The sequence below is a fragment of the Bombina bombina genome, chromosome 1, assembly GCF_027579735.1.
Source record: "Bombina bombina isolate aBomBom1 chromosome 1, aBomBom1.pri, whole genome shotgun sequence".
Classification (NCBI taxonomy): domain Eukaryota; kingdom Metazoa; phylum Chordata; class Amphibia; order Anura; family Bombinatoridae; genus Bombina; species Bombina bombina.
Genome location: NC_069499.1, coordinates 596,428,232 through 596,452,358, shown reverse-complemented (window position 1 = coordinate 596,452,358; position 24,127 = coordinate 596,428,232). Strand labels below are relative to the sequence as shown.

Genomic DNA, 24,127 nt, shown 5'->3' with positions numbered 1-24,127 from the left:
CTTCTTTGTTTCCATATCCCCACTAACATCCCCCTGTAAAACTGTATCAGTTGCCTAATTATAAGGGGATATATGACCATCTCTATAAGTAAAAAATAAATGAGGTGCCACATAATTGGCTTATCTTTCCATATGAACCTATATACTTTGAGATAATCCTTCTCCCTAGTATTGTACATTACTCTGTAATAGTGTTTATGGGACGCTATATTTTACAGTATGTATGTTATTTTGTAATATTTGCGCATTTTGTTACATGATAAGCTGTAGAAATGTCATACACTGATTGTACGTTGTTTCACCTCAATAAAAATTATTTTAATTTAAAAAAAAAAAAAAATGCATAGGATAAGCATAATGCTATGCTAGATCAGTCTCTCACACACATACACACACACACACTCGATTGCACGGTATCACATCCTCACAGTCTGACACCCACACCCCCTTACACACTATCACACATACCTTCATAGTCTCTCACACACACACATTCAATTACAAACTATCACACACACCCTCACAGTCTCATACACACACCCACACTCTTACACATACCTTTAGTCACACAAATACACTTTTGCAGTCTTACACTGTCACACACACTCTCACAGTCTCACACTCTGTTTCACTCTTTTGCACACTGTCACACACACTGTCTCACAGCCTCAGCGTTTCACAAACACTCTTAGGGGTCTATTTATGAAGCAGCGGATGCTGCTTCCGACCCTCTCCGCTTCAGTTCCGTCTGAAGCGGGAGTTAAGAAGCAGCGGTCCTAAGACCGCTGCTCCTTAACTTATCCGCCACCTGTGAGGTGGCGGACAGTAATCAGCCCGATCGAATACCATCGGGTTGATTGACACCCCCTGCTAGCAGCCGATTGGCTGCAAATATGCAGGGGGCGGCATTGCACCAACAGTTCACCAGAACTGCTGGTGCAATGATAAATGCCGACAACGTATGCTGTCGGCATTTATCGATGTGCGGCAGACATGATTTGCTATAGCGGATCATTTCTGTCCGCAGATTCATAAATAGATCCCTTGCTCACTGTCACACACACTCACAGTCTCACACTGGGTCCTCCCTCCACACCGCAAAACGGTTGGTGGACACTGCAAGGGCCAGTCATGGACACCAGTGTCCGTGTATGGACACCTTCCCTATCCCTGTTAGTGGCTACACTGTCAAAGTGCCCTTTGACAATAAAACAAGTAAATCATAATATATTTCTTAATGTTTACTTTGATTTAGAATGTGCTGCAGCTGCTCAGAGCACCAGTGGGGCTTGTATCATGTCAGCAATTAACAAATGGAGTCATTACCAGATGGTACAAGCACCGTGCACGGTGCATACTTAGATACACATTTGAAACAGCTATAGCTTTTATTATAAGCATTTTTTGCTAATACGTGTATATTACAAACATGCTTCTATACAAATCTGAACTGAATCCATGTATATTCCAATTTTGACTGGAATGTCCCTTTAACCAAAAAAGCCAAATATGTTACTATAGAAACCTCTGTCAAAACAAACACCATTGTGGCAATGTATTTTGATATCACATTAAAATGCAAAAAAAAAACTCACCAGAAAAAGATTAAATAACCATATTAAGAACCTCAAACAATTAATCTGTTACACACAATCCAAACTGCTAGTAGCAAATTGTCATTATGATAAAAAATATTGAGTCATTGATATAGAACAACACACGTTACTGTAAATACCATCAGGAATACTATGGAAAAATGCTTTGTGTACCACTCTCTACTATAAAGGTTTGTTACTCCCAATACTAATTAGAGTTTGCACTGCCCTTTAAAATCTGGAGGAAGGAACAGATTTCAAACAATCCTCTAACCCAGTTGTATGAATGGTGGGAACTGTTCAGAATGTTTACATTTAGGGCTAGATTACAAGTGACACTGTATTTGTTTTTTCCGCAATCGTGAAAACTCCGCTAGAGTTAATATTTTTGTGCTAGTCAGTTTGCATTTCGTTTTAAGTTAAAAAAAAACTATTTTGCGCAAAAAAAAACTATAGAAATCAATGGAGAAAAAAAAGTATAAGAAAATAAAACACCTGAGATCGCGCAAACACCATCCTTTTTTCGCATTCCCCATAGAAGTTGATAGATTAAAAAAAAATCCACTCAAACAGCATATTATAATTAGAAAATGTGAAATATTTACAGTAAATACAAAGTTAAAATCTTTATTTAATATGAATATGGCATAAATATGTTTTATTATGTTTCCATCTACTTAAAGGGACACTAAACCCACATTTTCTCTTTAATGATTCAGATAGAGCATGCAATTTTAAGCAACTTTCTAATTTACTCCTATTATCAATTTTCTTCATTCTCTTGCTATCTTTATTTAAAAAAGCAGGAATGTAAAGCTTAAGAGCTGGCCCATTTTAGGTTGAGAACCTGGGTTATGCTTGCTTATTGGTTTGCTAAATGTATCCACCAATAAGCAAGCGCTGTCCAGGGTCTGAACCTAAAACCATTTGGCTCCTAAGCTTTAAATTCCTGCTTTTTAAATAAAGATAGCAAGAGAACGAAGAAACATTGATAGTAGGAGTGAATTAGAAAGTTGCTTAAAATTGCATGCTTAATCTGAATCGTCAAAGAAAAAAATTGGGTTTACGATCCCTTAAATGGCAAAGGGCTCTAATGCACTTATATATATGTCTATATGTGTGTACATACAGTATCTCACAAAAGTGAGTACACCCCTCACATTTTTGTAAATATTTTATAATCTCTTTTTATTTGACAACACCGAAGAAAATACACTTTGCTACAATGTAAAGTAGTGAGTGTACAGCTTTAATAACAGTGTAAATTTGCTGCCCCCTCAAAATAACTGAACACACAGCCATTAATGTCTAAACCCTTGGCAACAAAAGTGAGTACACCTCTAAGTTGAAATGTCCAAATTGGGCCCAATTAGCCATTTTCCCTCCCCGGTGTCATGTGACTCATTAGTGTTATAAGGTCTCAGGTGTAAATGGGGAGCAGGTGTGTTAAATTTGGTGTTATCGCTCTCACACTCTCTCATACTGGTCACTGGAAGTTCAACATGGCACCTCATGGCAAAGAACACTCTGAGGATCTGAAAAAAAGAATTGTTGCTCTACATAAGATGGCCTAGGCTATAAGAAGATTGCCAAGACCTTGAAACTGAGCTGCCGCACAGTGGGCAAGACCATACAGCGGTTTCACAGGACAGGTTCCACTCAGAACAGGCCTCGCCATAGTCGACCAAAGAAGTTAAGTGCTCGTGCTCAGCGTCATATCTAGAGGATGTCTTTGGGAAATAGACGTATGAGTGCTGCCAGCATTGCTGCAGAGGTTGAAGGGGTGGGGGGACAGCCTGTCAGTGCTCAGACCATACGCCGCACACTGCATCAAATTGGTCTGCATGACTGTCGTCCCAGAAGGAAGCCTCTTCTAAAGATGATGCTGAAGACAAGCAGAATAAGGACATGAAATACTGAAACCATGTCCTGTGGTCAGATGAGACCAAGATAAACTTATTTGGTTCAGATGGTGTCAAGCAAAATATTGACACTTTGGGCCCAATTTGGACATGTCCACTTAGGGATGTACTCTTGTTGTCAACGGTTTAGACATTAATGGCTGTGTGTTGAGTTATTTTGAAGGGGCAGCAAATTTACACTGTTATACAGGCTGTACACTCACTGCTTTACATTGTAGCAAAGTGTAATTTCTTCAGTGTTGTCACATGAAAAGATATAATAAAATATTTACAAAATGTGAGGTTTGTACTCACTTTTGTGAGATACTGTATATATTAATGTTTTTATATGTGTATATATGTATTGTAAAAACATATATACACATATAAATACATTAATATATATGTACACATATATAAACATATATACGTATATATATATATATATATATATATATATATACACATATATAAACATATATACGTATATATATATATATATATATATATATATATATATATATATATATATATATATATATAGTGTATATATATATATATATATATATATATTTTCCAACAAACTATAAGAGGAGAACAAGGGCCAAATAAATTAATGGACCTAAACATTAGAAAATAAAATTGTTATAGGGTCTGCACCATTGAACTTTTCATTTAGTTATTTATTTAATATCAGGCATACACACATTTATATTAGCCATTTGTTCTGTGCCCCTGTTGGTTTATATATATATATATATATATATATATATATATATATACATACACACACATACAAATACATCTTTAGCAAGGCATATCTATGTGTCTCAATCAGGGGCGTATTTAGGTTTTGTGCTGCCCTAGGCACTCAAAATTCTGCTCCCCACCCCACCCCAGGTTTAAGGCCTTTTTAAGACATAATATTTTTGGGGCAGGGAGTAAAAATTTAAAAAAATAATGTCTTTTTAAGTAGATGTTCACCAGGGCTTGCATTCACTCTGGTCACACACACACATATATGTATATATATATATATATATATATATATATATATATATATATATATATATATATATATATATATATATATATATATATATATATATATATATAAAACACTTATAATCTAGCCCTAAATGTATACAGTGATAATTTTATATATATATATATATATATATATATATATATATATATATATATATATATATATATATATATATATATATACCGTATATATACAGTCATAATGTGAAACTGAGCGGTTCTGTCACTCTTTACAAAAAACAAAACATAAGCCATCATAATGCTCAGCATTGTGCCTCTGCCAACCTCTTCTTGTCTATTGATTGTCATAATTTCATAAGTGCCAGTTTGTTTGTGTTCAGGTAACACATGGGGTTTATATTATAATGGTTTCTACAATTCTGTTACATTTAACTAAGCCACTAGTTGAAGAAAAACTGTGAGAAACAAAGGCAGAGGACATCAGGCCAGTTGGTCTGATGAGTCCAAATTTGAGATTTTTAGTTCCAAAAATTGCATCTCTGAGAATCACAGAAAAAGTAGAAGATTATGGATGTGTGGTTCCTCACATGAAGCTTGTAGATGAGGGTGTATGAACCTTTTCTCTTAATATTTAGCTTCTTAAACATTAAAAAGAAGCTTTCTTCTATGATATTTTCTTTGTATTATGTTCCCAAGTATTATGAAGGAACTTAGCATTATTTAGTAAATGAGTAAATGCTGCTATGGGTCCTTTTTGAAAACCTACCAACAAGGCCATGAGCAGTGACGGTTCTATTGGGGTACAAAATCACTCAATGTTTCCCTTTTCACCTTGATTGGGCTTGTTTAGCTGAGAATGAGGGTGAAAATATCCCCTCAGCTACACCCCCGAATCTCCAACTCCACCCAATACCACTCTGCCCAAAATAAGAGTCTGGGCATTGTTGGTGGATAGCACAGGGCAGCTCAGAAGAATGACTTAGTGGCCCAGTGGTTACATAGGGGCAGTCTATGGACACGGGTAGACTGTTTACAGCAGAATCGGGGCATTTCTGTATGGGGTTTAGATGTCTCCAATTTCACAAATTAATAGGGAAACTAAAGTTATTAGGGACAGCAGGAAGGAGCACCCACATTATGACAGAGCTGCAAAATGCCGGACATGCTGTTGCGCAATGTATGGTCAAATTAGAACTAATCACTAAGATGATTTAGTTGTTTTTTTATAGAAATTAAATCTCAATGACAATTTCACGCAATTTCTAACAGTTAGCACAAAAGTGGGTTCAGATAACTGGCCTTCTGTGTGGTGTCATTGACATTGAGTGTGACTTGTAGACAAACTATCTGATGTTGTGTATGTCTGTCTTTCAGCCAGATTCCCGAGCTAAGAGTCATGTGCCTTCTAAAATAAGTTACAAGTGATAAGAATGATTCCATAGAGACTGTGCCAATTCTTCATATGACTCTAATTTTCTGTTACAGTTAAAGGAGAAAAAGGTGATCAAGGAGAGAAAGGGGATCAAGGGCCTGCTGGTCCCAAAGGAGACAGTGGTGCTGGTGCAAGCTCAGCTATTGGCAGCAAAGGAGAAAAGGTTAGTTATAATCATAATATATATTTATAAAAACATCACTTGAAAGAGCTAAGCCAGTGATATAGTAAGAACCACTACTGAGAAGTTTACTGTCTATGTATATGGTAAACCCAGTTGCTCAGAATATAACTTACCATGTATATTTAGTTTTTAGCAGGAACTTGCTTGCCTAGTTTCACAAAACCTTGCAAAGCCTTTACTTTTTTTTATTTATAAAAGTCTGAGATGTCATTGGTCATCATGAATTTAATGAGCTCAATGAATTCCCAGAGTGCGAGAAGATGAAAGTCACCAAGTGCATCTAATGTTTTCATCTGTACAATTTTTAATCTATGCCACTGAGTCTAGTGTAGACTTATTTATTTCCCTGAACCTAGTACTTACACAAGTGTATCAATACTGAAACAATGTTTAAAATGTGTGTTTATGATGTTTTTCCAGGGTGATAAGGGAGAATTTGGCTTGAAGGTGAGTGCCCACACATAGCTTATGTTGTTTTAGATGTGCTTTGTCTTTGGATTTATATTATAAAACCTTGGTTCTTTTCTTTTAGGGAAGTGCAGGATTTGGATATCCAGGGCCAAAGGGTCAAAAGGGAGACCCTGGTATTCAAGGTCCTCCCGGGCCATCAGGGCCAGCTGTACTGCAGAAAACTGATGGATCTAGTGTGCAACAGGTCTCTGGGCCACCAGGTCCCAGAGGGTCACCAGGGCCACCAGGAAAAGATGGAGAACCAGTAAGTCTTTTGTGTGACCTATGAGAACCATAGATCAGAAGAAGTCCAACCTTTTCACATAAGTGGAAACAATGTTTTTTTCTTTAAATTAAATAAATCTTCACAAACTGAAAATCAGAAGATATTAAATGTTAGATGTTTCATGTACATGAGTCAACATTTATAGAGACATCTCGGCCAAATATTAAATCTAAACATCTTACTGACAAATTGAACACATAAAATGTCTCTTCCTTCTGTTATTTTTAGGGTGATCCTGGAGAAGATGGAAAAACTGTAAGTCTCTCTCATATTAATTAACTGTGTTGTTTACCATATAGCTACTCTCTATCTTTTATCTATTCTTTGCTATAAATCACACTTATTCTCTTATTTACATTATTTAGACCCCTTACACTATGTAATATAGAGTTTTTTATTTACAATTTTACAGTATGAATTGTTTGCAAAACAAGGTATATATTAATCTGCTATGTTTCAGGCAATATTATAAAAGATGCTTGGCAAATACTAGAATTATAGCTGGACCTTATCATGCATGATAGATAAGCAGGAAAATCATGGACTACATAGGACATATGATTACAAGAAATGTATCCACGCGTTCTATGCTCTGCTTTGCAGAAGCTTCCTCTTGTTTTGACCTGTTAGCTTATCTTTCTAGATAAAATTATTAATTACTCTTTTTTTCTGTATGCTTTCCTTATGAAAAACTAACTTGCTTACAAAACAACCAAGTAGTGGAGATGATGGGAGTGAGAGATATTAAACACAAACTTAAAGGGAAATTTTACTCAAAAATGTCCTCCCCTTTAATTTGTTCCTGATCCACTTTAACTGCTGGAGTGTATTAAATATTTTACAAGTGTTTCCTTTACCCTTATATTGGCATTTGAAATAGTTTATTTAGCCTGTGGTATTCCCAACTACCTTTATTATGAAAGTTTCTGGCCTTAGATTCAAGCTATAGATAATCTGTGTAAACACAACCAGCAGAAGAGATAAGGGTATAGAAGAGATAAGGTAATAAAATGTTAATTTTCCATTGTTCTCTTCAAGTATTAGTATTTGGTTTACAGACAGATATAAGATAAAGAAGCAGGTATATGTACACAATGTGATAAAGTAATGAGATATGCTTATAACTACAAGTTAAACCCATTTTATTAGGTTGTGGTTTCAAAACACAAAACCAGATAATTCATATACACAAATAAACCTTAAAAAGCAAATTCTCATACATTTTATACTCAGCAGTTGGCAAAAAAGTATTTGGAAACACATTAAGGGAAAAACAATTTTACAGTATACTGTCCCTTTAAGTCCCCCAAAAGATGTTTAATTAAGCATAGTAAGAAATATTTCAATATGCATTCATTATTTATTTTGCCTGTTATTCCTGTAATTTCCTCATGAAAATGATGCTTTTCCACTTCTCCCCGCGGGGGTGAAGGCCTAGAGTGCATATTGCCCTTATCGTTAGATTGTGTATAGGGCAATACTGCAGTGAATCTTATAGTTCACTCTAGAACAGTCTGTGATTGGCCACAGTAAAAAGATACCAGGAATATAAATGCCACAAGGTTCTTAAAGTATGTCCCTGGACTGTTCAGAAAAAGCAAAGCTCAGCAAACGTTGCTAACAAAATAACAGTTTAAAATGATCTTAAAACATTTATGTTTTATACTTTAATTTTATACTTTTGTTTATAATTCACGACTGGCCTGAAGAAGGTTAACCCTACTAAATGATGGTCTGGGAGTGCCATTTTATTTATCAGACATTTCTCAGCCTCTCTTGGCGAATCTATTAAACAACATTTTTCATTATATTATTCCTAACATTTGTAATACGTCCTTTCTTTGGTAATTATATACTTTTTGTTTTCCTCTTTTTTTTCCATTATATACTTTTTGTTTTTCTCTTTTTTTCCCATGATTATCTTTGCTGCATGGGTTTGTATTTAAAAATATCTAATATGACTGTCTGATTTTTTTTTTTTATTTGCTCTATCTCCAAATGGTAGCTGGACTGATCAGAAACTATTATATTTGTAGATACACTGTGGCAAAGCCTAGGAAATAATATTCACAAGTAGCTTTATTTAAAACTTCAAAGATTATAGGATTAAACATATGTCATGCAGCCTTCCGCTTCGTATTTCTTAACCTTGCAACACGAGAGATCATAATACAGAAAGTAGGATTCAGAAGTTCTATGTTATTTTATGGAGTGCTGAGATACCTATTACCTATACTTTAAAGGGATAGGAAAGTCAAAATTTAACTTGCATGATTCAGATAGTGAATGTCATTTCAGGACACTTTTAAATTCAATTCTATTTTCAAATGTACTTAATTCTCTTGGTATCTTTTGTTGAAAACAAATATGCACATATCCTATACTAGTGGGAGCTAGCTGCTGAATGATGCATGTGCACATTTGTCTCTTGTGATTGGCTAACTAGATGTGTTATGCTAGCTGCCAGTAGTGCAATGATGTTCCTTTAGCAAAGGATAACAAGAGGGTAAAGTAAATTTGATAATAGAAGTAAATTGGAAAGTTGTTTAAAATTGTTCTATCCAAATCATTAAATCATTTTTGGGGTTTCCTGTCCCTTTAAAAAGCAATGCAGATCTGCTATATCATTATTATTCTTTTTTATTTGTACAATTTTGCCACAATGCTACACAATAAGGGGACACAATCTTTCAGCTAACAAGATCAAAGTTGAATGACCAACAATTAAATATTGTTTTGTTTTTTTTTAAATTGTCCTGGACTTTTCACAGACCCTTCCTCTAATATAATAAACTCTGTGCATGTTCTACACTGTTTCCGTTCTTTTTTTCACATTTGCCTCATTGTTTGAATTACTATGTCCTGTATACCATGCTTTTCCTACAGTTAACATTATATTCTTATGGTACTTTAGGGTGAAGTTGGACCTCAGGGATTCCCAGGGACACCAGGAGATGTTGGACAGAAAGGAGATAAGGTAAGTCTTATAGGGGTCTGATGAACAAGAGATGAGGGTTTTAAGTGGAGATCATTGGCTGGAATCTATGTGCAAGGGGCTAGTCAATCTCTTTGGAATGAGGAGGGATCGGGCAGACTTGCTGGTCCTATGGCTCTTATCTGCCGTCAATAACTATGTTTCTATCTCAGCGCTTTTAAGCGAAAACTATTCGTTTGAGAAAGAGAACACATATCTAGGTAGAGCTTAACATGAAAAAAGATATGGGTTGTGCGAGTCAGAAAAAAGACAATATTCAGGGTAAAAGTGAACCTGACTGTTGTGTGAGTCAGATAAGTATCCTTTATGAGGATTTTTTAGCAAGATGTTTGTGTTTGACAGGAGGGTTAGATGGGTAGTAGTTGTTAATGAATATGTCTTTTTATAGGTTTGATGAAATATGTTCTATTTCAGGGTGATCCTGGTGTCGGCATCAGAGGTTCCCCAGGACTACCTGGGCCACCTGGACCACCGGGCCCTGCTGGATCCGCTTCTAAATCTGATAAACTGGTAAGGGTCTGGGCCATGATGATATGGCAATGCCATATAATTTATAAATGTTAAATATTGTTTTACAATTGACTATAGCAGCTTACTCTTGGTTTCCAGACATTTATTGATATGGAAGGTTCTGGTTATAGTGGAGATTTGGAGAATCTAAGGGTGAGTACATGCACTCTGTTTTGGCATAATATGTTTAGAAATAAATGTAGCAATTCAACATATTTGAAAGATAGTTTTTATCATGCAAATTAACCTGTCAGGCCTAGACCAGATGTAAAAATGAATAATGTAGTTAGTTTATGGTGGACTGACGGCAGCACAAAGACTCTGCCCCAAGTTGCCAAACATAAAAATTATAAAACTTAAAAATATTAAACCTGCTTCATGCTTAGTAAATGAGACTTTATTATTCATAGAGTATGAAGAATATTCTTAAAAGTGAAATTCATTTTTTATAGTGATTGTAAACTTTAATAAATTAAAGCCCAGTATCAAAAAATAATCTTAAAAACAGGGACACTTTAATTCATTAAAGTTTACAAAGGCACTTATTTTTTATAATAATTACCTTTGCGTTATGAAAAACATAACGCCGATCCTCCGCCCACATCTCCTGCTTTCTTTAGCATATGGATGACTAATGTGGCTTCCTCCAATTGTTGCGTGCCCCACGAACTGGACTCCACTTTCATTTAAATCTTACTTTATCTATTAGCACATTTCAAAGTTACTAAAGAAAGGATTGTCCTGTACTGAAAATGTCCACCAAAATAACATTGTTGTTGAGATTGTGGAAGCTTGTTTCTCTACACCAGTATAGCTGTGGGGTTTAATGGGATATGACTTTTCAATTATATTTATACTGTATATACTACAATTGTTTTTCAACGGGCTAACGCTACATACACTTAAATATACTTATATATGTTCCACTTGCCTTGTTATGAGGAACCAATCCAAACTTTTTAATTAAATTAGATTGCATTTTTATATACTACACTTAATTTCAAATTTTATATTACTGTTTTATAGTGTTCCATGTCCTCTTAATACAGCTAAATAATTTCTGCAAAAGTATGCATTTCCTACAGGTTTATATTTTAATTTGAAACAATCTTTACTTAGCTTTCTTCATGCATAGTTGCTAATCTTAAAAATAAAACAGCAACTTTTTAAGTATAAGGTCCCTTTAAGAAAGTACTTTTCCGCAGTTATAGTTGAGAGATATAGAGGGACGCCCAGAGATGAGTAAGTGAAAAACATATGAACAAGGACTACCCCATTACAGCTAAGATGAGCAAACAAAATTTATTTACTAGGTTAGAACACTTAGCAGGTATTATGATTACCCTTATAATTAACAGTTTTCATATTGAAATAAAACGTTGTCTTTTATTGAAATAATACATAATTGATAATTGAACAATGGCAAATTGTATCTTATCAAACATCTATAACTAGGAAATAAGAAGTCTATTCTTTGTTATGCTGCTTCCATCTCCCATACTGACATATCACACTTCACAGGGACCCCCTGGTTTGCCTGGCCCCCAAGGTCCTCCTGGTGTACCCGGGTTACCAGGTGTGCCCGGAAAGTTTGGAATGAATGTTACAGGAATACCAGGCCCTCCTGGAATTCCCGGAAACCCAGGAAGGGATGGATTGCAAGGACCTCCTGGACCACAGGTATTGTCTATGTTTGTCAAGCAGTTAGATGATATTTTATTATTAGGATGTGACTAAGACCCTGTATATAAGTATTTCAAGAGAAGATAGAAAATTGAAATTGTATTCCTGAGTGGGAGTATATGGATAAGATATGAAGATGAGTGGTGATTTAGATGGAGAACAGAAAAGTGTAGCTAGTAGTTTGGATACATGTATTTGAGTGTAAATACATAAAAAGGTGCATTCTGTATATGAATTTAATGGTTGAGAATATTGTTATCTCTTGTTGAGTGAAGATGAAGATCTTTCAGTATTTCATAAGGCAACAGGGTAATTTCAGGGTCACCACCTAATAAGGTCATTTTTTTTAAGGGTCTTCCAGGAAAAGATGGTATTGATGGAGCTCCAGGAGTCGCTGGGCAGAGGGTAAGGACTTAACATTTCCCTAAAATATTAATTGTATTTCTTTTTGTCTTAATATAAATACATTTTCCTTTATCCAATATAGATTCATTAGCTTCTAGTGTAAAGAAAAACATTGATAATGTGATATCCCATAATAAAATAAGGGAGAGTACATAGTTTAACTAAAATGACTATTCGTTATCTACATATGGCCACATGAGACTTCAGATCTCACCTTTGACCTTGTTTTATAGTCAGTCACTTTAAAAGATAGTGCAACACCTGTCGGTTTTTATTTTGTTTTCATTCCATCGTTTTTTTAAATTTATAATAACACCCTGTTGGTGAAGAGCAGAAGTCAAATAAATCAGGATTGCTATTCTCTGTAGGTATTAGTAAAGCTTGACCTATTATTTCCTTTGCGCACATTGGGAGGTAGCGAGTAGCCTGTGATCCGTTACAGATGGTCTGTGGGAGTGCTAAGAACAGAGATGTTAGTCTAGCATTTCATTTTGAAGGAAGCTTTCATCTAACAATGTTTTAATTTAGCAGATGTTCCTTTTCTTGTTTTCTAAATACTGTTTCCAAGAAGTAAATCCTATCTTTGTTTTCTGCAGTGAAAAAAAAGAAATAAAATTGTATCTGTTAGAGGATTCTTGGACATATGTCAATTTAATTTCTTTGACTAAAATAAGTTTCTTTTTCTTCATTTATCTAGTATTAGTTATTACACTCTGTACATCAAGTGACAATAAACCTAAACATTTTTGACGTGTGTTTAAAAATCAAAATCCCAGACTGCTCAGTATGACTGACCGCTGTAAGTGACACACGATACCCAGACTTCCAGTATAAACTGACCAGTGTAAGTGACACAAGTTACCCAGAGTCCCCAGTAAAGACTGACCACCATAAGTGACAGATGGTGAACAGACTCCCCAGTATTAATTGATCAGTGTAAGTGACACAGGGTACCCAGACTCCCAGTATAAACTGACGAGTGTAAGTGACACAGGGTACCCAAACTCCCAGTATAAACTGACCAGTGTAAGTGACACAGGGTACCCAGAGTCCCCAGTAAAGATTGACCACCATAAGTGACAGATGGTGCCCAGAGTCCCCAGTATTAACTGATCATTGTAAGTGACACAAGTTACCCAGACTCCCAGTATAAACTGACCAGTGTAAGTGACACAGGGTACCCAGACTCCCCAGTAAAGACTGACCACTATAAGTAACACAAAATACCCAGACTCCACAGTTTAGACTGACCAAGTTTAAGTTTCACAGGGTACCCAGACTCCTCAGTAGAGACTGACCACCATAAGTGACAGATGGTACCCAGACTCCCCAGTATTAACTGATCATTGTAAGTGACACAGGGTACCCAGACTTCTCAGTATACACTGACCAGTATACGTGAAACAGGGTACCCAGACTGCTCAGTATAGACTGACCAAGTATAAGTGACACAGGGTACCCAGACTCCCCAGTATTAACTGATCAGTGTAAGTGACACAGGGTACCCAGACTCCCAGTATAAACTGACCAGGGTAAGTGACACAGGGTACCCAGACTCCCAGTATAAACTGACCAGTGTAAGTGACACAGGGTACCCCGACTCCTCATTAAAGACTGACCACCATAAGTAACACAGGGTACCCAGACTTCTCAGTATACACTGACCAGTATAAGTGAAACAGGGTACCCAGACTGCTCAGTATAGACTGACCAAGTATAAGTGACACAGGGTACCCAGACTCCCCAGTATTAACTGATCATTGTAAGTGACACAGGGTACCCAGACTCCCCAGTATTAACTGATCAGTGTAAGTGACGCAGGGTACCCAGACTCCCAGTATAAACTGACCAGTGTAAGTGACACAGGGTACCCAGACTCCCAGTATAAACTGATCAGTGTAAGTGACACAGGGTGCCCAGACTCCCCAGTATTAACTGATCATTGTAAGTGACACAGGGTGCCCAGACTTCCCAATATAGACTGACCAAGTATAAGAGACACAGGGTACCCAGACTCCACAGTATACACTGACCAGTATAAGTGACACAGGTTACCCAGACTCCACAGTATACACTGACCAGTATAAGTGACACAGGTTACGCAGACTCCACAGTATACACTGACCAGTATAAGTGACACAGGTTACCCAGACTCCACAGTATACACTGACCAGTATAAGTGACACAGGGTACCCAGACTTCTCAGTATACACTTACCAGTATAAGTGACACAAGTTACCCAGACTCCACAGTATAGACTGACCAAGTATAAGTGAATAATAACCAACATTCATACAAAAACTCCGTCTTACGCTTGGTAAGGCTTAATAGGCTTAGGTGTATCTAAGTATTTCTGTACAGTAAAAATCATCAAACACTGTGTTTCACTTTTTAAAGGATGTATGAATATAGTAGCAAAAGTGTAATCAATTCTTATAACGAACTTAATGAATGCATTCATCACCCTTATATCAGAAAGTCTTTTGCAAAATCACAGATGATAAATGAGCTGTTTGGTAAAACTCAGTGTGTCCATTCCAAAACAATGGTAACTTCAAATGGCTGTTTCATATATTACGGTTTTATGTATAACCCACACCGGTATAGTTATAAAGACAATTGTATGAAAACACCGGTCCTACTCACCGCAGGGAGGGTAGATGTCAGCTCAGACTTGTATCTTCTTTTTCCACCGTAAACAGGTAAGTTTAAACTTGTGTCCAAACTTTTCAAAGTTGCTATGCACACAAGTATAAGTGACACAGAGTACCCAGACTGCTCAGTATAGACTGACCAGTATAAGTGACACAGGGTCCCCAGACTGCTCAGTATAGACTGACCACTATAAGTGATACAGGGTACCCAGATTCCCCAGAATAAACTGACAAGTACAGTATAAGTAACACAGGGTACACAGATTGACCAATATAAACTGAACAGCATAAGTGGCATATGGTACCCAGATTCCCCAGTATAAACGGATCAGTTTAAATGGCACATAGTATCCAGACACCACAGTATAGACTGACTAATATAAGTGGCACAGGGTACCCAGACTCTTCAGTGTACTGAACAGTATAAGTAGCCGAGGGCCCCCAGACTGAAAATCCTTTTGTATACTATCTTTAAAGGGACACTCAAGTCAAAATAAACTTTTATGATTCAGATAGAGCATGCAGTTTTAAGACACTTTGCAATTTACTTCCATTATCAAATTTTGCACACTTTCTATATTCGCACGTTCTGGGAAACAAGATCCTACTGAGCATGTGCACAAGCTCCCAGGGTATACGTATACTAGTCTGTGATTGGCTGATGGCTGTCACACGATGCAAGGAGCCAGAAAATGGGAGAAAAATACATTTGTCAGATTTGAAATTCAGAGTAGGTGTTAAATGATTGTCTTTTTATTATTCTATTGCATTGAGTGGTCCTTTAACCCCTTGAGGACCAGGAATGTCAGAGAAGAACTTGCCCAAAGTACCAAAGAATTTTTAGCATTTTTGCTATTGCTCGATTTAAACAGAAATAGAGCCTTGTTTTATTGTTTTGGTTTAGTTGTCAAAACTATACAGGTATTTTTAGTAGACAACCCAAGGTATTGATCTAGGCCAATTTTGCTATATTTTGCCGCCAAATGCAATCATATGAAAATAATCATGAACTTTTTCACAAAACTTGGGTTTCTTACTGAAATTATTTACATACCACTTGTGCAGTCATAAGACAAATGGTTATGAAAGCTTCCCTAGGATCCCCTTTGTTCAGAAGTAGCAGATATGCATGGCTTTGCCATTGTTTTTGTAATTAGAATGCCACTAATTGCAGCTGCGCACCACTCTTCTAAAATTCCCGGCAGTGAAGGGGTAAAAAAAAAAAACCCTGCATCATGCCTGTTTCTTATAGGTTTTCATTTGTGATTGTTTTTTGTTTTGTGTATTTTTTAACTCAGAAGAAAAAATGGTTTGCAAACCCAGAAATGTGAGCAATTTTTTTTTTTTGGATTTGGCACTATTTAATTATATTGATTGGAATAAATTTAAAATTGATTAAAACACAAGCCGTTTTATGGTGTTTTCTTGTGCAAATGGAGACCCATATGTCATTCATTACCACCTTCACCCTTAGGGACAAATCTCTAAGGAGCAGTTACATAATGAGCAAAAGAAGAAAAAGATGCTCAGCATGCAGAGGCTTTGTTTTAATAGTGCTAATTTGGCAAAAATAATTTGTGTACTCTATCTTGCTAGATATATAAAGTATAACTATCCTTTACTTTTTAGGGTGAAGATGGTGAGATTGGTCTACCAGGAGTTCCTGGGCAAAAGGTGAGCATATCTTCTGAGATCTCATTAATTTGTATTCCTTTCTGAATTACTTTTCAACCATATCTTAATGTCTCTCAGAACTGGCTGTCTCCAATTCCCACTTACCTGCCAGGGGTTCTCTCTTATTTTTCTCATGGGGATGTGTCTCTACCCAAGGTAACAGGTGGAAGTCTGCAAGCATGCACCAGCAGTTCATTTTATGTGTGATTCTCCCAGAATGCAAAGCTGAAAGACATAGAGCAAGATTTATCATGAGGCGAATGCCCCGATCGGTTTGCAGGATCGCTCATTTGAGCCTGCATCTGATATTTATGAAGCAGCGGTTTAAACTGCTACTTCATAAACTCTCATCAATTTGGAGTTAGTGGATGAAAATAACCCCAGATTAATTTGATTAGGGTGATTGGCAAGCCCTACTCTAATGCAATTGGTTGCGTGAGGGTAGGGGGGCGGCATTGCTCAAGCATTCACCCATCTATAGTTAAATATGGGGAGAAAAAGCACCCCACAATCTGCCATCAAATGCAGAGAAATTCACATGTGAATCCTGTCTGCTTAAAAATTGATAAATCTTGCCCATAGTTTATGATTCTGCCATCATGCACAAAAATATTATTTGTAGTGTGATTCTCCCTGCATCTTGTGTGGCATGATGCAGAATTTTACTCTCCCTTTTTGCATTGCAGTAGATAATGTTGTTTTTCCCAGCCTTTAGTGCAAAATGTTATAATGTGTGATTCTCTAAGCATGCAATCCTGTGTGTAATACATTGTATGGAAAATGCAGCATGCATAGCGCAGTCCAGCATTAAAGAATACAACATACATCATCTAAAGAAACTAACGGAAACAGCTGAATTTAAGCACCTTGTAGCGTGTGGTTTATATGCATTTTATTATGTGCATATATATTGTATACATATAAACTACATACAATCAGGCAACTAATAAAGAGATAACAATATAATAATTAAATGCTTCTTCTCCTAACAAAGTAATATTTAGGATACTAAGAGAGGACTCTAGAGATTCTCTCAGGAATAGAGAGTTTCCCTCTAAATGAGGGGCAGCTGGGAGGCGTGGGACGATGCATTTCACAGCCTAGACTGAGGTGACATCTACTAGTTTGTAATTTTGTCACATACAAAACACCAGTTCTGTTGCAGAATACACATTTTACCTGAAGAGATATCACTACAGGATGTGGGGAAGACAAGAGTATTGTGATTCACTGTTTGGACTTCTGTACATTATGAGAGGGTGGGATTCCCCCACCTTGCATAACAGTAATAACATAGCATGTGATTATCCCTATATAATATATTATGGTGCTTGTCTAGCCTACAATTCCCGGTGTGCTATATTCTCCCTGAGTGTACAGCTTTAGATAAATACACACATTTGAATGTATCTTTATACTGCTGACTGTTAAGCATCTATTTAGCCTAATAATAATAATTACCAATGGGTGAAACATAATCAGCCCTGTTAAAGCTGCTATTATGTTTATGAAATTAATTTTGAAATATATGTGTTGATTTTATTTTTTTAACAATAATCTAGTTGCCAGGTGAAGTTCTGGTTCTGGAATTAAAGGGCCATTATAGTCAAAACATTTGTGGGTGCTTAAGACTAGCGACCCTACCCTTCTGTGTGTTTAACCCCATGCAAACACATAGTAGAAGTAGCGCTAGTTACATAGCTGATCCTAATATGATTACTTAAGGGACAGTTTAATTTTGATTCAGTTTTTACTCGGTATAACACATAAATCTACAAACTGACCCAGTCTCAGTCAGTGTAGCATATTAATGAAAGGCTTTTCCCAGTCTCACTCAACTTGGACTCAATAAATACCTCTCCATGATCCATTTTAGATCTGATCATGTTCTCTTTTAAGCTGAAAATGATTGCTTCTGTAATTAGAGATGGCATTCAACAGTGTTTTACCCCTCATTCCTTACTCTAAACTTTTCCCACTCTTTACATTTCATAGGGAAATCAAGGGGAGGCTGGACTCCCAGGAACACCTGGGCAAACTGGCTTAGCTGGGCTTCCTGGACCCATGGGCCCCAGAGGTTTACCAGGACCACCTGGACCACCAGGTCCTGTGAGGAATGGACTCTCCATTGGATTTGTAAGCAAACACAGAAGAGCAATTACTTTTTGGGAACAATACAGTACTGAACTGAAATAACTGATAGGAACTTAGGTGTGGACTATTGGGGAGTACTCAGTGGACTGAGATTTCACAAAACAGGGCAAGAGCGATCAGAAGGAATGAGAACCACAAGGACTCAACAACTCCAGGCCTAGGAGATCTAAAGATAAATTATATCCAAGCATTGTTGTCTAGCTCATAGCTATAAAGTCATACAACCCTTAGTCACTGATCATCTAAAGCTCTCTGCTCTGGTTTAGATTTTCTAAACAGTCATGTTAGTACTGTGAGGTCCCTCAAAAAAAGTTATAAAGGCAGATTTTATCATGTGAACCGTTTGTCTACCTATACCGAGTTCTGGATGTGAAGGAGGCACACATACATTTAAATAAAATGCTCACCCCCAAAAAAATATTTAATGTGATTTCTCTCCATGCCAGCAAGGTTTTGATCATCAGCCCTTTAGTCACTCAAGAGCCCAATGGCTGAGCCAATATATGATAAAGCCAGCCACAGGCCATAAGCCACATAGATCCACAGATCAGCCTCCACTCAAAACACAGTCACACATTGCAGCATTTTACTTAAAGATATCCTTTATATTTCTCAAGAAGCAGTAAGCAAAAACATTGTTAGGACAGCAGATAAGGAAACAAGGTGGGCACATGCTTTGTAAAAGATACAGAGATCTTACGGAACTTCATGTTTTACCCTCAGGACGATATGGAAGGTTCTGGGGTTGGATCTGGCTCTAGAGGAGCAGAAGGACCACAGGTAACATAAATGGGTCAAATACTTCTATTGTTTCTGCTTACATTTCTTAGGGGGGGTCTCATTTAACTATTTATAGTTGAAGAACTTTTATTTATGCCTTTAGATTGTTTGGTCAGCCTTTTCTGTTATAGAGTTTCATAGACTTAATTTGTTTTTTTAATTTAAAGGGATATGAAACCCAAACATTTTCTTTCGTGATTCAGATAAAGCATATTTAATTTTAAACAACTTTCCAATGTACTTCTATTATCTAATTTGCTTTGTTTTCTTTGTATCCTTTGTTTAAAATCATACCTAGGTAGGCTCAGAAGCTGTGAGCTAGCTGCTGATTGGTGGCTGCACATATATGCCTCTTGTTATTGTCTTAGCAATTGTGTTCATCTGGCTCCCAGTAGTGCATTGCTGCTCCTTCAAAAATAGATACCAATAGAATGAAATAACACTTTATAATAGAAATAAATGGGAAAGTTGTTTAAACATGTATATACTCTATCTGAGTCTTGAAAGAACAGTTTTGGGTTTCATGTTCTTTTAAGGCTGATTCTTTTCATACCACAAATTATAGAGAAAGCAGTGATTATAATTTTACTGTGATATAAATACCGGTAATAATTACATTTGGTCTTTGATCCTCTAGATTATTAAAATATGAAACTTCACTGACTACATTAGTTAGACAATCTCTTTGGCTCCCTTTTAGCATCAGTAATGATATTTATATTCATGTGTTTTAGGGGCTACCAGGACTTCCAGGACTTAAGGTTAGTAAATCATATGTGTGCATCATTTAGCAATTTGTGGGTTTCTCTATGTGTTGTATTTTTGTTCTTTCTTTTGTTAAAGCACAACAAGATAGTGGCTTTTTTGTGTTTTTTTTTTGTTTCAGACTCTTGGAAAAATACCAATTAGATTTATTTACACTGTTATTGTTTCTTCTTATTTACAATGGCTACACTACTGTGTAATGCTGGGGTTAGTGTAATGCTCACACATTGTGTATTAGATTGTGTAGCATTGCTGTAAATCTTTTTTTTTATATTCTTTTTTTTTTTGTCAAATCTAAAAAATGTCCTATCATATTCAGGGAGAAGCTGGAAATCCAGGTCTGGCAGGACTTCCAGGTCCTAAGGTATTATATTTGTTGTGTATACAATAGCACATGTCCCAAGATGTATATACATACATGCTTAATATATATACCCTGTTCTTAGCACCTGTGTATGTTTTCCATATAGGGAGATCGAGGAATTCCAGGACTTGATGGGCGTCCTGGCTTGGATGGATTTCCGGGTCCAGAGGTGAGTGATAGCATATTCAGAAGTGTACATTTATTGCACAGTGTGCTGGATCTAAAAAATGTGATATATTCCCTCACAGGAAAGACACAAATACAGTTTAATATTCATTAACTGGGGGATGAAAGATCAGCGTGACAGAAACTTTCAGTAACATACAATGAGGCAAGACTATTTCAGTGCTAAAAAAAGAGTTTGGTCTTAAATATTAGAGAAAGGTTTAGAGGTGATACAAAAAAAACAACACTATTATATCACTTGGTAGTTGTTATACTAAAAATATAGATATCAATACAGTAAAGTAATTACAATTTTCATGAGTTTGTTCTGAATATAGGACAAAGGTATGGACCAAACGTTATGATCAGAGATACAAATTATCAGATTAGGTAAACCATCAGTTTGCTTATATTTGTGTTGCCATGACAATCAAATGATCAGATTAGGTGAAATATCAGTTTGCTTATATTTGTGTTGCCATGACAATCAAATGATCAGATTAGGTGAAACATCAGTTTGCTTATATTTGTGTTGCCATGACAACACACCCTGTTATTTACCATACATCTTACTGCAGTTCTCTTACTGTTATTCTTCCTTTATCGCTAACTAAGAACTACTCCTCATGCTACTAATTTCCATACACCCCACTGCCTACATGTACCCCTTTTTTACATCCCTTATATCTTTTATTTTCCTTATTTTACAATCACATAATTCTGCAGCAGAGGTGGAAGCCTCATGTCTTAATAACAGTGTATCTTTCTCTACAGGGACCAAGTGGCGAAAAAGGAGAAACTGGTGCACCAGTAAGTTTATTTCACCTTCTTAGCTGTGAAAAAATATGTGCTCTGGTTCTCAATAACAATGTCACATAATAGCATAAGAAGGGGAGGAATTATGTCAGGCTGACAAAACAAGAGTGAGCTATAGGACATGAAGTCTATGAGGCCTATTTATCAAAGGTCTGTCGGACCTGATCCGACAGTGCGGATCAGGTCCGACAGACATCGCTGAATGCGGAGAGCAATACGCTCTCCGTATTCAGCATTGCACCAGCAGCTCTTGTGAGCTGCTGGTGCAACGCCGCCCCCTTCAGACTCGCGGCCAATCGGCCGCCAGCACGGGGGTGTCAATCAACCCGATTTTACTTGATCGGGTTGAATTGTGGCGATCTCTGTCCGCCTCATCAGAGCAAGCGGACAGGGTTATGGAGCAGCGGTCTGTAGACAGGGGAGAGGCTTTAGAAAATATCAGTAGCTTTTCAACAGTGACATATACAGGTAAAGAAATACACAATGGGACACTCATTCTATCTTTTCCATCACCTGGTGACACGTTGACACAGACAGAAAGGATCTATGGGATACCCTCACCTGCAGTTACACAAACAATAGGGAGCTATAAGACATGGGGTCAGTCTATCCCCTGCAGAGTGCATAGTTGCCAACATTCGAAAAAAATTCCAGGGACACTTTGCAGCTATCAAATACCTGCATGAAAATTTTTACCAAACCCCTTCCCCTAAAGCCCCGCCCACATAATTAGCATAATTTAGCTCCGCCTATTTATTATTATACAGATTATATATATATATATATATATATATATATGCTTGAAGTATTAAACACCATTAATTTACTACATTTTAATAATGTATTCAGACTAAAGAAAAGCTTGAGGATAATGGACTCACATGTTTGTTTGTTGTAATTATTTGATGTTTATCTGAAGAGATAGGTGTTAAGTTTTAGTTTAATGGGCACTGCCATGACTGTTTTAACCTAGGTTTAAATTCGTTCTCTCCAGTTAGAGACACAGTCAGTCATAAATGATGTCACTGATAAGCCTCCCATGCTTTAGTGTCCCTTTAAAGGTAAAGCTATTTATTTTGAAGCTATTTGGAAGTCATGTGCAGTGCACCTATGTACTTTATGGGATAGAAGCAAGAAGGATTTTGTTAATTAAATGCTTCACAGTTCTCACACTACAGCACACAAGTCAATAAAGTCACAGTTTGTTTTTATTTTTTAAAAGCAGCACATATTGCAGCAGAGCCGGTTCAGTTATATTAAAGAACCGATTGTCCTACCTTGTAACCTGACTGGACCTACCCACATCTGAGTCTGGCTCGTCCACTGAATGGCTCTGCAGAGTTAGTTTTAGGGTGTGTGTCCTCCCGACCTCCTGTCACCGCATGTGAGAAGACTGGTGTGCTCACTCACTGGCACTGCACTGCTCCAGACCAGTATGAGCGGCAACGCGGGGTCACGTGATGGTGACGTTGTGCTGACGTCACTGTCACTGCCTGACAGAGATCGCATGAAGATAAAAGTTGTCAACTTGTCCGATTCAAAGGAGGACTAGGAGTGACACATGATTGCTAGATAAGATCAGTGCAGCCTTGTAGACTACTGCTAGTAACTTGTCAGATTGGGAGCAGTGACAGATCGCGCTAGCTAAGCTCAGTGCAGCCTCTACTGCTGCTAGTAACTTGTCAGATGATTGGGAGGAGGAGTGACAGATTGTGCTAGCTAAGCTCAGTGCAGCCTCTACTGCTGCTAGTAACTTGTCAGATTGGGAGGAGTGACAGATCGCGCTAGCTAAGCTCAGTGCAGCCTCTACTGCTGCTAGTAACTTGTCAGATTGGGAGGAGGGACAGATCGCGCTAGCTAAGCTCAGTGCAGCCTCTACTGCTGCTAGTAACTTGTCAGATGATTGGGAGGAGGAGTGACAGATCGCACTAGCTAAGCTTAGTGCAGCCTCTACTGCTAGTACTTGCCGGGGCAGTCCGGGACATTTAAATGGCCGGGACTGGGTCTCAAATTCCTGGACTCTCCTGGCAAAAACGGAACAGTTGGCAAGTATGTGAGTGACAACCCAAGACAAACAGGATTACTTTAGAGACTATGCTGGAGTCATTTGATGACCATCAAACTACTTTAGAAGACATTTGCATATCATCAGGCTTGTAAAGTCATCAGCTAAAGTAACAAATTCTGGGTGATGAGTTCAGAATGATTAGCAGATTAACTTACTGATTAGGTCACAAGCATGAACAGCCAGTGAATGACTATAGAGTCATCTCATTTAAATATTTCGGCCTGTGGGCATACTTCAG

General features: G+C 37.1%; 1 protein-coding gene across 4 annotated transcripts in view; it reads left to right on the top strand.

Annotated features, from left to right (window-relative positions):
* Window positions 1–24,127, top strand: part of COL18A1 (collagen type XVIII alpha 1 chain) — a 254,135-nt gene that overhangs the window by 196,718 nt on the left and 33,290 nt on the right. For all 4 annotated transcript variants that reach the window (XM_053698907.1, XM_053698903.1, XM_053698906.1 and 1 more), the window contains 16 exons: window positions 5,990–6,099; window positions 6,541–6,567; window positions 6,653–6,835; window positions 7,085–7,111; window positions 9,771–9,833; window positions 10,266–10,361; window positions 10,461–10,514; window positions 11,883–12,041; window positions 12,396–12,449; window positions 16,733–16,777; window positions 18,773–18,913; window positions 19,655–19,711; window positions 20,446–20,472; window positions 20,796–20,840; window positions 20,947–21,009; window positions 21,780–21,815. In XM_053698907.1, the coding sequence (XP_053554882.1) occupies window positions 5,990–6,099; window positions 6,541–6,567; window positions 6,653–6,835; window positions 7,085–7,111; window positions 9,771–9,833; window positions 10,266–10,361; window positions 10,461–10,514; window positions 11,883–12,041; window positions 12,396–12,449; window positions 16,733–16,777; window positions 18,773–18,913; window positions 19,655–19,711; window positions 20,446–20,472; window positions 20,796–20,840; window positions 20,947–21,009; window positions 21,780–21,815 (1,187 nt within the window). The remainder of the gene's footprint in view (window positions 1–5,989; window positions 6,100–6,540; window positions 6,568–6,652; window positions 6,836–7,084; window positions 7,112–9,770; window positions 9,834–10,265; window positions 10,362–10,460; window positions 10,515–11,882; window positions 12,042–12,395; window positions 12,450–16,732; window positions 16,778–18,772; window positions 18,914–19,654; window positions 19,712–20,445; window positions 20,473–20,795; window positions 20,841–20,946; window positions 21,010–21,779; window positions 21,816–24,127) is intronic.